This window comes from Ovis aries, chromosome 13 (genome assembly GCF_016772045.2).
Source record: "Ovis aries strain OAR_USU_Benz2616 breed Rambouillet chromosome 13, ARS-UI_Ramb_v3.0, whole genome shotgun sequence".
Lineage (NCBI taxonomy): Eukaryota > Metazoa > Chordata > Mammalia > Artiodactyla > Bovidae > Ovis > Ovis aries.
The window spans coordinates 51574867-51588949 of NC_056066.1; the positions used below are offsets into that span (position 1 = coordinate 51574867).

At 40.0% G+C, this 14083-nt stretch overlaps 1 protein-coding gene across 13 annotated transcripts in view; it reads left to right on the top strand.

Annotated features, from left to right (window-relative positions):
- Positions 1–14083, top strand: part of DNAAF9 (dynein axonemal assembly factor 9) — a 180779-nt gene that overhangs the window by 79300 nt on the left and 87396 nt on the right. For 9 of the 13 annotated variants that reach the window (XR_006055630.2, XM_060397618.1, XM_060397614.1 and 6 more), the window contains 4 exons: positions 4112–4162; positions 5438–5573; positions 10888–10969; positions 11932–11968. Coding sequence is in view for 12 of the 13 variants with exons in the window: in XM_060397618.1 (XP_060253601.1) it covers positions 4112–4162; positions 5438–5573; positions 10888–10969; positions 11932–11968 (306 nt within the window). In the remaining variant the exon portion in view is untranslated. The remainder of the gene's footprint in view (positions 1–4111; positions 4163–5437; positions 5574–10887; positions 10970–11931; positions 11969–14083) is intronic. The other 4 variants (XM_060397616.1, XM_012188736.3, XM_060397617.1 and 1 more) reach the window with 1 other exon arrangement.

Here is a 14083-nt window from a genome sequence, read left to right on the forward strand (position 1 = left end):
TCAGGTGGCCAAAGTATAGGAGCTTCAGCATCAGTCCTTCCAATGAATATTCAAGGTTGATTTCCTTTAGGATGGACTGGTTGGATCTCCTTGCAGTCCAAGGGACTCTCAAGAGTCTTCTCCAACACCACAGTTCAAAAGCATCAATTCTTTGGCACTCAGCTTTCTTTATAGTCCAACTCTCACATCCATACATGACTACTGGAAAAACCATAGCTTTGACTAGATGAATGTTTGTTGGCAAAGTAATATCTCTGCTTTTTAATAAGCTGTCTAGGTTGGTCATAACTTTTCTTCCAAGGAGCAAGTGTCTTGTAATTTCATGGCTGCAGTCACCATCTGCAGTGATTCTGGAGGCCCCCCAAAAAAGTCTGACACTGTTTCTGCATCTCTTTGTCATGAAGTGATGGGACCAGATGCCGTGATCTTAGTTTTCTGAATGTTGTGTTTTAAGCCAACTTTTTCACTCTCTTTCACTTTCATCAGGAGGTTCTTTGGTAGTTCTTCACTTTCTGCCATAAGGGTGGTGTCATCTGCATATCTGAGGTTATTGATATTTCTCCCGGCAATCTTGATTCCAGCGTGTACTTCATCCAGTCCAACGTTTCTCATGATTTACTCTGCATAAAAGTTAAATAAGCAGGGTGACAATATACAGCCTTGATGTACTCCTTTTCCTATTTGGAACCAGTCTGTTCCATGTCCAGTTCTAACTGCTGCTTCCTGACCTGCATACAGATTTCTCAAGAGGCAGGTCAGGTGGTCTGGTATTCCCATCTCTCTCAGAATTTTCCACAGTTTATTGTGATCTACACAGTCAAAGGCTTTGGCATAGTCAATAAAGCAGAAATGGATGTTTTTCTGGAACTCTCTTGCTTTTTCCATGATCCAGTGGATGTTGGCAATTTGATCTCTGGTTCCTCTGCCTTTTCTAAAACCTTTCATGGTTCACGTATTGCTGAAGCCTGGCTTGGAGAATTTTGAGCATTACTTCACTAGCATGTGAGATGAGTGCAATTGTGTGGTAGTTTGAGCATTCTTTGGCATTGCTTTCCTATGGGACTGAAATGAAAACTGCAAACTTTTCCAGTCCCGTGGCCGCTGCTGAGTTTTCCAAATTTGCTGGCATATTGAGTGCAGCACTTTCACAGCATCATCTGTTAGAATTTGAAATAGCTCAACTGGAATTCCATCCCCTCCACTATCTTTGTTCATAGTGATGCTTCCTAAGACCCACTCGACTTCACATTCCAGAATGTCTGGCTCTAGGTGAGTGATCACACCATCGTGGTTATCTGGGTCATGAAGATCTTTTTATAGTTCTTATGTGTATTCTTGCCACCTCTTCTTAATATCTTATGCTTCTGTTAGTTGCATACCATTTCTGTCCTTATTGTGCCCATCTTTGCATGAACAGTTCCCCTGGTATCTCTAATTTTCTTAAAGAGATCTCTAGTCTTTCCCATTTTATTGTTTTCCTCTGTTTCTTTGCACTGATCCCTGAGGAAGGCTTTCTTATCTCTCCTTGCTATTCTTTGGAACTCTGCATTCAAATGTGTATATCTTTCCTTTTCTCCTTTGCCTCTTGCTTCTCTTCTTTTCTCAGCTATTTGTAAGGCCTCCTCAGGCAACCATTTTGCCTTTTTGCATTTATTTTTCTTGAGGATGGTCTTGATCCCTGTCTCCTGTACAATGTCATGAACCTCTGTCCATAGTTCTTCAAGCACTCTTATCTATGAGATCTAATCCCTTGATCTATTTGTCACTTCTACTGTACAGCCATAAGGGGTTTGATTTAGGTCATACCTGTATGGTCTAGTGGTTTTCCCTACTTTCTTCACTTTAAGTCTGAATTTGGCAATAAGGAGTTCATGATTTGAGCTACAGTCAGCTCCCAGTCTTGTTTTTGGGGACTGTATAGAGCTTCTCCACCTTTGGCTGCAAAGAATATAATCAGTCTGATTTCAGTATTGACCATCTGGTGATGTCCATGTGTAGAGTCTTCTCTTGTGTTGTTGAAAGAGGGTGTTTGTTTTGACCAGTGTGTTCTCTATTAGCCTTTGCCCTGTATATTCCAAGGCCAAATTTGCCTGTTACTCCAGGTATTTCTTGACTTTCTACTTTTGCATTCCAGCCCCCTATAATGAAAAGGACATCTTCTTTGGGTGTTAGTTCTAGAAGGTCTTGTAGGCCTTCATAGAACCGTTCGTCTTCAGCTTCTTCAGCACTATTGGTCGGGGCATAGACTTGGATTACCGTGATATTGAATGGCTTAAGAACAGAAATCATTCTGTCATTTTGAGACTGCATCCAAGTATTGCATTTCGGACTCTTTTGTTGACTGTGATGGCTACTCCATTTCTTCTAAGGGATTCCTGCTGACAGTAGTAGATATAATGGTCATCTGAGTTAAATTCACTCATTCCAATCCATTTTAGTTTGCTGATTCTTAAAATGTCGATGTTGACTCTTGTCATTTCCTGTATGACCACTTCCAATTTGCCTTGATTCATGGACCTAACATTCCAGGTTCCTATGCAATATTGCTCTTTACAGCATCAGACTTTACTTCCATCACCAGTCACATCCATAATTGGGTGTTGTTTTTACTTTGGCCCCGTCTCTAAGTTCTTTCTGGAGTTATTTCTCCACTGATCTCCAGTAGCATATTTGGCACCTACCAACCTGGGGAGTTCATCTTTCAGTGCCCATCTTTTTGCCTTTTCATACTGTTCATGGTGTTCTCAAGGCAGAAATACTGAAGTGGTTTGCCATTCCCTTCTCCAGTGGACCGCATTTTGTCAGAAGTCTCCACCATGATCTGTCCATCTTGGGTGGCCCTACATGGCATGGCTCATAGTTTCATTGAATTAGACAAGGCTGTGGTCCATGTGATTAGATTGTTTAGTTTTCTGTGATTGTGGTTTGTAGTCTGTCTGGCCTCTGATGGATAAGAGGCTGATAAATGAGAGTAGATCTTTCCTTTCTTTTCTTCTCTAATTCCAGTCCAATCTGATAAGGAGACACACTACCTTGACTAGGATTCAGAATCATCTTTTTCTGCTGAGTGTGTCACTTAGCTTAAATTAAGCATCGGAATAGAATCAGAGTCATGTTTACTTTTAAGAACCACAGTTTGATGCCTTACAGTGAAAAGAAATGCAAAGGATTTTCCTCATGGCATACTCTTAAGTGAAACATGTCATTTTGGGGGCTCCGGAGAGCTCTAGTACCATAGTCCTTTATGTCTCAGCACAGAAGAGAATTCAGCAAGAGGCAAAGTAATAGGTAAGAAGTGATTTATTAGAATAGAATGCTTTTGAGGCTTACAAAGAAGCGGTTGACAGATACCACATCTCCAAGAACCTTCTGGGCTCCAATTTTATAATCATAGAAAGTAGGGAGGGCAAGATCTTCTTTGGCTTTCTGGAGTAAAAGTCATGCTTCCATTATCAGCTCCTCCTCTAGATTGAGCAGGAGAGTTTTCTTGTCCCTACATGGTCAAACTAGGTCCACAAATTGTTGTTTTTTTGATGGGTGCAGAGAGCATGCCCTAGCTTACTGAGCTCACTGGGCAAGATGTGGGTCTCATGTCACCAGTGTGTTAATGTTTTGGGGCATGTTTCGTGCTCCTGTTGCATGGTTTTGTGGTTAAGCAAACCTACTTTCTTGAGTAATCATAAACTTACAGGGGTCTACCATATTCTTTCTACTTACAGTCTCCTAGTGGGATTAACTATTTAATCACCTGCTTTGTCCCTGGTGGCTCAGATGGTAAAGCGTCTGCCTGCAGTCCGGGAGACCCGGGTTCGATCCTTGGGTTGGGAAGATCCCCTGGAAAAGGAAATGGCAACCCACTCCAGTGCTCTTGCCTGGAAAATTCCATGGACTGAGGAGCCTGGTGGATTACAGTTCATGGGGTCACAAAGAGTCGGACATGACTGAGCGACTTCACTTTCACTTTGTCCCTTTACTCTGCCCCTATCGTAAGGACACTTTCAGGAAAGGATATGAGATAAAGAAAGCTGACTTAGTCTGTTTTAGCTGCTGTGACAAAAATATCATAGACTGGGTAGCTTATAAACAACAAACATTTATTTCTCCATTACAGTTCTGGAGACTGGAAAGTCCAAGATCATGGCATTGGCAGGTTTGGTGTCTGGTGAGGGCCTACTTTCTCATAGATGGCTGTCATTTCACTATAACTTCATGTGGCAGGAGGGGCAAGGGGATCTCTCTGGAACCTCTTTTTATAAATCTGTTTTATAATCCTGTTCATAAAGGCCCTATCCTTATGACCTAAGTACTTCCCCAAATCCCTCCCTCCTAATACCATCACTTTGGTGGTTTGGATTTTAGCAAGTTGAATTTTGGAAGGACACAACATTCAATCTGTAGCAGAAAATATCTTTTTAAAATACCCTATAGTCATTGACTATTTATTGAGAAGGCATGACATACTAAACAACAGATACATGATTAGAAAATAAACCAGACACAGTCTCTTCCCTCATAGAGTGTGTAGCATGGTGGAGAAATAAGGCATTAATCAAACATCCTCACACACAAAAAATATGTAATTGCAAAACTCTGATTCCTTGAAGGAGAAAAGAACATGGTTACTGTGAAGACCACACCCCAGAGCTGACCTCTGGGGGTAGATGTGAATGATAAGTAAGAATAATTAAGGGAAAAAAGCAGTGGTCCTGAGATGAAGATATCAGAAACATAAAAGAAATGTGTGTGAAGGAAAATAAATTTGAATTTGCCTGAAAGGGGGAGTTTGGAGAGAGTGGCCTGTCATGGAGCTGAGGAAATTGTCTAGGCCAGACCATGTAAGTCCTTGTTGGCCATCTGAGAAATTTCAGCCCTTCTAAAAGTAAAGGCTTTGTGTGTTTAAAAGATTGTCTTCTCTGCCAGGGGGGGAATGGACTATAGAGGGCAGAGTGGAAAGCACAGAAACTACAAGGAAGCATTGCAGCCAAGAGGAAAGAGGGAAAAGGGGGGATGGTTGCAGGAATAGGCATGAGAAAGTTTGCAGCTGGGCTTTTCTCCTTCCCTCCTAAAAGCTATACAGGAATGGTTAACAGCTCTATTGTCTGTCTTTAGTGTATCACAACTGCTATCATTCTGGAAAATGTATATTTCTATCAAAATGCTGCTGTATAAAATTGGGATTTTGCTCCGTCTCAGCATCATGAACAGCAAACTTATAGAACTTTCTTCTTAAGCATCAGGAGAAGTTGAAATATAAATGTGGCGTGGGTTTAGTTATATCTTCTCTTCTCAACTAACAGGGAGCATTAGGTGGACTGTACTGATCACCTTGCTCAAACTGTAGGATGCCACTCAGAGAAGCCCAAGAATGTACTCATTTAGAAGTTTCCTTGGCCAGGAATCTCTTCACTAATCACATGTTTTTGATTTGCCACTCTAGCCCTAATAGGCAGCCATTCGTTCTCTTTGGTAATCATTCTACACGAGAAAACCTCAATGCTGGCAACTTTAACTTCCCTTCTGAAGGGCATCTAGTACGCAGCACTGGTCCCAGTGGGAGCTTTGCCAGACACATGGTGAGTGACTTGACTTCCTGGTGCTTAGTTGGTTTTATTATCATTTGGGGAGGAGGGGAGCTGGATAAATGGAACCTTTCGAATTAGTGAATTAATTTAACCTAAAACTTGAAGTTGTTTTGGTGTAAAAAGTGATTAAAAACTGTTTTTATATAAAAGTACTAAGTAAGATTTGAAAGCATATTTAATTTTAAAATATTTTAAAGGAAAAGGATAAAAAAATACAAGCCAAACTTTAAGATAGCCAATTAGTATCAATAGTAGAATAAGAATTTTAAATTAACTTGAAAATAGTCATTCCAAGCCTAAGTTTATGTCTTGACTGTTACATTTCAAGTGCTGAGAGAGCACTATCACCTAGAAATCTATATCCAGTGAAAATCCCATTCAGTAATGAGGTAATCAAGACATGCCCAGATGAAAGAAAACTTAAGAGAATTTGTTACCAGCAGACCTACCTTAAAGAATGGTTAAAGGGGGACTTCTCTGGTGGCCCAGGGGCTAAGACTCCACGCTCCCAATGTAGAGTGCTCAGGTTCGATTCCTGGTCGGGGAATTAGATCCCACATGCCTCAGCTCTGAGTTTGGATGCTGCAGCTGAGAGTTCACAGGCCTCGTGTTGCAACTAAGATCCAGAGCAGCCAAATAAATACATAAAAATAAGTATTAATAAAAAAGAATGACTAAAAGAAGTTTGGGTGAAATGAAGAAATGATTTAAAAAGGAAGGACTCTTAGAACAATAAGGAGGATGAAAGAAGACAATGATGAAACCAGTACATTTTTTTGTATACTTTAAAACAGTGAATTTTATCTCAAAAAATTACAGAAAAAGAAACCAGCCCCAGTGCGCATTCACATTGTGGATGATATAGCCAGTTTCTGTTTTTAGGTCTTTATGACTCCAAAGCCAAAGGGCTTTCACTCATTAATTCAGTAATCCTTATTGACTATGTTCCAGTCACTATGCCAGGTTGAGGAAAATATTATTTATGGTCTTTGCCTTGGAGGCTCTCACAGACTAGTAGAAGAGTCAGTGAGGATTGTGCTCTAAAATGTTTGGAGTGATAATTTAGCCATCCATTATACACCTTAGAATGGCTAAAACACTGACAACACCAAATGCTGGAGAGAATGGAGCTTCAGAAACTCTCATTCATTACTGGTGAGAATGCAAAATAGTGCAGCCACTTTGGAAGACAGTTTGGCAGTTTCTTACAAAACTAAACATCATTTTAGCGTCAGTTATGCTCCTTAGTATTTACCAAAAGAGTTGAAAATTTACGTCCACACAAAAAGCATCTACGCAGGGAATTTATTTATAAAATCACTTTTTATAATTGCCAAAACTTGGAAGCAACCAAGTTGTCCTTTAGTAGGTGAATGGGTAAATAAAACTGTGATAAATCTATGTAGTGGACTGTGTTCCAGTGATAAAAAGAGCTATCAAGCCACAAAAAGACATGCTGTTGCTGCTGCTGCTGCTTAGTCGCTTCACTTGTGTCCTGCTCTGTGTGACCCCAAGGACTGCAGCCTACCAGGCTCCTGTGTCCATGGGATTCTCTAGACAACAGTACTAGAGGGTATTGCCATGCCCTCCTCCAGGGTATCTTCCCGACCCAGGGATTGAACCCAGATTAGGGAAGCCCCACAAAAAGACATGTAGGGACCTAAAATGCATATTGCCAAGCTGAAGAAGCCAGGGACTTGCCTGGTGGTCCAGTGGTTAAGAATCAGCCTTGCAATTCAGGGAACGCCAGTTCAATACCTGTTCTGGGAACTAAGTTCCAACATGCTGTGCCACAACTACTGAGCCTGCACATTCTGGAGCTTGTGTACCACTGGTAGAGAGCCTGAATGATGCAACTAAGACCTGATGCAGCCAAATAAACAAATAAATACATATTTTTAAAATGTTAAGCCAATCTGCAAAGGCTACATAGTGTATGATTTCCACTGTGTGACATCCTGGAAAAGGTAGAACAATGGAGACAGTATAGTAAAGGAAATTCCCTGGTGGTCCATTGGTTAGGACTCTGCACTCTCACTGCCAAGGGCCCGGGTTCAGTACCTGGACAGGAAACTAAGATCCCATAGGCCATGTGGTACAGCCAAAAAAAAAAAGAACAGTGGAGATAGTAAAAGATCAGTCATTGCCTGGGGTTTGGGAGGAAAGGAGAATAGATGGATCACAGGGGATTTTTAGGAAAGTGAAATTATTCTATATGATACTAAAATGATGAGCACGTCATTATACATTTGTCAAAATCCATAGAAAGTACAGTACAAAGAATGAACCCTAATATAAATGGTGGACTCTAGTTAGTTAATAACAATTTATCAGGATTTCCTGGTGGTCCAGTGGCTGAGACGCCACGCTCCCAATCTAGGGGGCCCAATTCCCTAGTCAGGGAGCTGGACTCCACATGCCACAGCTAAAGATCCCATGTGTGACAACTAAGATCCAGAACAGCCAGATGATAAATAAAAATAAATATTTAAAAATAATTTATCAACATTAGTTCGAGTTATAAGATTATAAGACAAATAATAGGGGAAACTGTGGAGACAGGGGGAAAGAGAGGAGGTAATATGGGAATTCTCTATACTCTGGGATCAGTCTTTCTTTAAACCTAAAACTGTTCTAAAAATAGTCTATTAAAACAAACATTTAGCAGATTATTTACACAACTTTTTATAATAATCAGAGTGCTGTATTATACAAATATGAAAACATAATGAAGTCAAGGAACTTACTTGAGAGCTGATCCTGAAGCAGTGGGGGCCCTATTTATGAACTTTCATCTTCATTCAGCTCTGTTCCAAGCTGACATACTTAACTTTTCCATTTCTGTGCTGTTTGTGAATAACTTGCAAATTAAATAGGTGATATTAAATCTGCACATTCAGATTATCTGAACAGTTTTACATTATACATGCAGATCCTATTGTACCAGTTTCCCTTTTAGTGTAAACATCAATAAAAATTTTTTGAAGTATAGTCAATTTACAATAGTGTTAGTTTCAGGTGTACAGCACAGTGATTCAGTTACACATACACACACACACATAAGTATTCTTCAGATTCTCTTCCCTTATAGGTTGTTATATTTTGTAATATTGGCTATGCTATACAGCAGGTCCTTGTTATCTATTCTATATATAGTAATGAGTATATGTTCATCCCAACCTCCTAATTTGTTCCTCCTCCCATCCCCCTTTCACCTTTGGTGACCATACATTTGTTTTCTATGCCTGTTGGTCTCTTACTGTTTGCAAAGTAAGTTTATTTGTATTTTTTTCTTTTTTTGGTTCCACATATAAGCAATAACATATTTATCTTTCTCTGGCTTACTTCACTCACTGTTATAATCTCTAGGTCCATCCATGTTGCTGCAAATGGCATTATTTCATCCTTTTTTGGCTAATAGCCCATTATGTATATATGTACCACGTCTTCTTTATCTATTCATCTGTTGATAAGACATTTATATTGTTTCAATGTCTTAGCTATTGTAAAGAATCCTGCAGTGAACATTGGGGTGCATGTATCTTTTCCAGTTAGAATTTTCTCTGGATATGTGCCCAGGAGTACAGGATCATATGGTAGCTCTATTTTTAGTTTTTTGAGGAGCCTCCATACTATTCTCCACAGTGGCTGCACCAGTTTATATTCCAACCATGCTGTAGCAGGGTTCCATTTTCTCCATAGCCTCTCCAGCATTTATTATCTATAGACTTTTGATGATAGCCATTCTGATCAATGTGAGGTGATACCTCATTGTAGTTTTGATTTGCATTTCTCTAATTAAACATGTTTAGCATCTTTTCATGTGCCTTTGGCCATCTGTATGTCTTCTTTGAAGAAATGTTTTCATTATTTAAATCTTCTGCCCATTTTTTCATTGAGTTGTTTGTTTTTTTGGTGTTGATCTGTATGAGCTGCTTGTATATCTTAGAGATTAATCCCTTGTCAGTAGCATTTAAATAAATTTAAGGTTAATATATGCTTACATAAATTTCTAACATCATCTAAGGAAGCAAGTTTGAAATACATGGCACCTTGAAAAAAAAAGCCTTTAGTTAGGGAAAATTTGGAAATCCAAGGAACCTGTCGGAAATAAGCCTATTAACCAACAATTAGATTTATGTACATGATTTTTCATTTAGATTCATGACTATGTTGATCATATTTACTATGGTATGATTTAGATTAGTCAAAATTAAATCTTCATTTCAAATCTATTACTTGGGTTGCAGAAAAATGCTATTATTTTCTCTTGTGACTTAAACAATGGAGTGAAATGGAAGGAATGGATATTTGTATTATATCTAGCTATTTTTAATATACTATACTAATTTCTTTTCCTTTAGTTCTTGTGGTAGCATTTTTGCATTTTGAACCTACTATCCTAGGAATCCTGATGAGATGTTGGATTTTCAAAGGAGAAAAGGACATCCATTTCCATCTGTATAAATGAACAACTAAGCAGGGAAGAAAAATAAGAATTTAAAAATCTAGAGAACTTATTTTCTCTCCTGGAAGGCCTGTGAACAAAGATGAAATACAGATGAAGGTGGGGGCCTGGGTATCACCTCTTTCCTGAGTTTGTAGCTGCCCCTCCACATCTACATATCATGTCAACCAAGGTCCTCACTGTGAAAGGTCTGGACTAAATATTAATGACAGTCAAAACCTAAGCACATTTCATCTTCTTTTCCTTCTAATCAGGACTTCCCTGGTGGCTCAGATGGTAAAGCGTCTGTCTACAATGCGGGAGACCCGGGTTCGAGTCCTGGGTTGGGAAGATCCCCTGGAGAAGGAAATGGCAATCCACTCCAGTACTATCGCCTGGAGAATCCCATGGACAGAGGAGCCTGGTAGGCTACAGTCTATGGGGTTGCAAAGAGTCGGACACAACTGAGCGACTTCAGTTCAGTTCAGTTCAGTTTCCATCTAAATTGTTAATTTTTTAGCATCCTGGGCTGACCCAACAGCAACCTCACAAAATAACCAAAGTTAACACACCAAAGATATCTTTGGGAAAAGAACAGTTAAAGGTGACCTTTTCCCCTATGCCTTTCAGTTCAGTTCAGTCACTCAGTCGTGTCCGACTCTTTGCGACCCCATGGACTGCAGCATACCAGGCTTCCCTGTCAATCACCAACTCTGGCGCCTACTCACACTCAGGTCCATTGCGTCGGATGCCTTTAAAAATTAATAAATCAGCTATTGGTAAAATAAAATGGATTTCCATTAATTATACGCTTTTTAAATTCCCTCCTCCTTTTTCACTTTTTTTTCTGACATCCAGGTAGTACAGTGTGTTTCACCAAAGGGACCCTTGGCTTGTTCAAGAACATACTTTTTTGGAGCTACTTATGTTCCTTACTTGGGTAAGTCCATGTAAGTTGTCTCACCAGCTTGCCTATTCTCCCATGAACTAGAGATGGACTCAGGATTTACTACTTTCCTCAGAAACACATTTTATAGCCTCTAATTCCCTCTCTGGTTCCAAGTGGATAGTTTTGCCTAACACGTTTCACACAGAGTGTTTTCAGGAGGAATAATTATCAGCTCAGTATATATTAGTTCTAATCATATGTAAGACCATGTAATTGGTATCAGAGGGAAGGCAAAGATGAGTCAGCTGCAGTTGCAGATAGTGGGGGGAGATATGGGCTACAGTGGGAGCTTGGATGACTCAGCCAGGTGCCTGTTATTCTTATGAGAACAGTGAGGAAGAGTCACAGTAGAAGGGTACCCATAAGCTGGGAACATTGACAGGAGCAAGTGTCAGTGCTTTTGAAAGTCTAGGCTGACTGAAGCTGTCCTCCTTGCTGGGCTAACCAGAAGCAACAGACATCCAAAGAGACATGGAGAAGAATAAATGAGGATCCCAGCACTGGTCCACAGAGGAGAGTACATCAGAAACCAGGTTTTCTCCTGAGAGTTTTTATTTTTATGTAAGCTGGGAAATTCTGAACATAACAAGACTTGAGTTGAATTAAGGAGATGAAAAAATGAGGTAGAACTGAGCCTGTTTACTTACACCTTCTTTTTAGAAAAAATTAAATATAGAGGCAGAAACTTTCTGAAGCTGAAGATTCCACATGTCGTCTTTGGTATTTAGTGGTGATGCTGAGTGTGTTGTCAAGATCATTGTCCAGGAAAAAGGTCTAGGAGGATATTCACAGAAGCTAGGTTTCACTATTATTTGTACTTGTACAGTATTTAACTTAAAAAAAATACAGTCCTTGACATCTCCTTCAAAATAGGAAGGAGATGTCTAGTCTCCTTGTAAAGTGTTTGCATTTCCTGTAATCTCACATTCATAATAAATGGTCCTCTTTCACAGGAGATGACAACAAACTGCCCAAGAAAACTGAACAAATGTAAGTCTTCATTTCTATTGCACTTTTTCTTTCTCAGAGTTAAGTTACTCAGAAGTTGAGACCATCATATCTACCTCCTTTTGAGATTGACATTGGGTAGGACATTTGGTTTAAGACTGAGCAGAGCTGTGTAGTCTCCCAAGATGTCTCAGCCCCTGTCTCTCATCTTGGAGTCTAGGCTAGAGACTCTGCCAGGTTTGCCATCTGTTCCTCTCTCCAGAACTCAGAGACTTCCTACCTGCACATCCATGCCTTTAAATACCATAACTCTTGTCTTTTTTTTAAATGAAAAACCAGGCTTCCTTACTTATTTCTTTTTTTGGCTGCACTGGGTCTTTGTCCCTACAAAGAGTGAGCTTTCTCTGGTTGTGGCGAGCAGGAGAGTTACTCTTGCATTGTGTGGGCTTCTCATTGTTGTGGCTTCTCTTGTTGCAGGGCTTGGGCTGTAGGGCGCATGGGCTTCATTAGTTGTGGCTCATGGGCTCACATGAATCCTATTGGATTAGGGCCCCACCCTTACGACTGCCTTTAACTTTACCTTTTAAAAGCCCAGCCCTACCTCCAAACGTTGAGGGTTAGGGCTTCCATACAGATTTTGGAAGGACATAATCAGTCCATAATAATTCAGGAATCTCTGAATTCCAAAAGGGATTTTCTTTCAGAAATATGAACATTAACTAGAGTTCTGTTATTACCTAATTAGATATCCTGGCATAAACTAGTTAGGTCTGTGCTTCCCAAAGGTAGGGGACAGACCACAGAGAATCATTTAAGGATCTTTTTAAAAAGATATGTTTCCCAATCTATAGTAGTTCTCAAAATCACTAAATCAGACTTTCTAGAGTAGGACCCATATGGCTCTGTCCAAAACATATAAAGTAATATAGTCACACTAGAAAATTTGAAAATAAAGGGAAAAAAGTAAGATTAGCTGTAATACTTCCTCTTTGACACTGCCTATTAGTATCTTAATGTATATCTTTTTGTTGTTTTTAAATTATACATACAGGTTTTGTGTAGCTGCAGTTGCAGTATGTATAGATTTTTGTGTGGGTTTTCTTTATTTTAGCAGCAAGTCAACCACATTCTTATATGTTGTTGGATATGCATTATCTTGCTTTGTACCTGCTTGTACTTCCGTGCCAGCTGTGCTTAACCATTGCCCTGGATCCTCATTCTGGACCCTTAGACATTTTGCCTAAACCAAATCCATTGGTACTGTACTTCAGAGACGGATGTTAAATGGTGCTTGGGCCTACATCAGGTGATTTGTTAAGTCACAGGGCTAGTGGAACTGGGGCCTAATGGGGTCCTAGTGAAGGCAGTAGCAGCACTATCCAGGCATAGAGCAGGCCCTTCCCTAATCATGGGTCTCTGGACTCCTGTCCAGGCCTTTTTATGAGTCAGAAGTCAGGAAGCTTTGTATTGAACTCTTGCCTGAAAGTCTATATAGGAGAAAGCCAGGCAGGGTGTTAGCCTGACTAATGGTACTGAGCGATATTTGAATTCAGCTGGGTGAGGAAGAGAGGAAGGGTATCTATATATTTTTGGTCTCTATAAATCTTTGTCCTTAGAGTTGAGATGTGGAGGCTTCTTGTCATATCTGAAAGTGACCAAGCTCTTGGACAGTATCCCTGCTGGACACCTTCCTTACCAGGACATACCCCTCTGCTGTAGCCTAGTCAACAATCTTCAGGATATGTTGAACCTTAGAGCTGTCATTTTGTTATGTGTTGTTTCTCATTTTCTTCTATCCAACCTCAGTCTCTTATCTGCAATGAAGAGGTGTGGTGTAGAAGCCAAGAAGGAAGTTGGCAATGTGGTGTGGCACAGTGGAAAAGCACAAGGCTAAGAGCAGACCTGAGTTCAACTGTGTCATTTTCTATGGCTGTGGACAACTTACTCCACTGCTATAGGCCCCACTTGTTTTGTCCATAAGATGAGAATGACCAGATCATTTCTCTGATCCTTCCTGCTATCAAACTCCCTCCTTTTGCCTTCCTTTACCTGTTACAGGATTCTCAGGCTTAAACATAGGCATATTCTTAGATAAGACAGTTACTTGCCAGATACCTCCCTTACATTTTGAGGCCTTGTGAATGAGCCTCTTTTCTC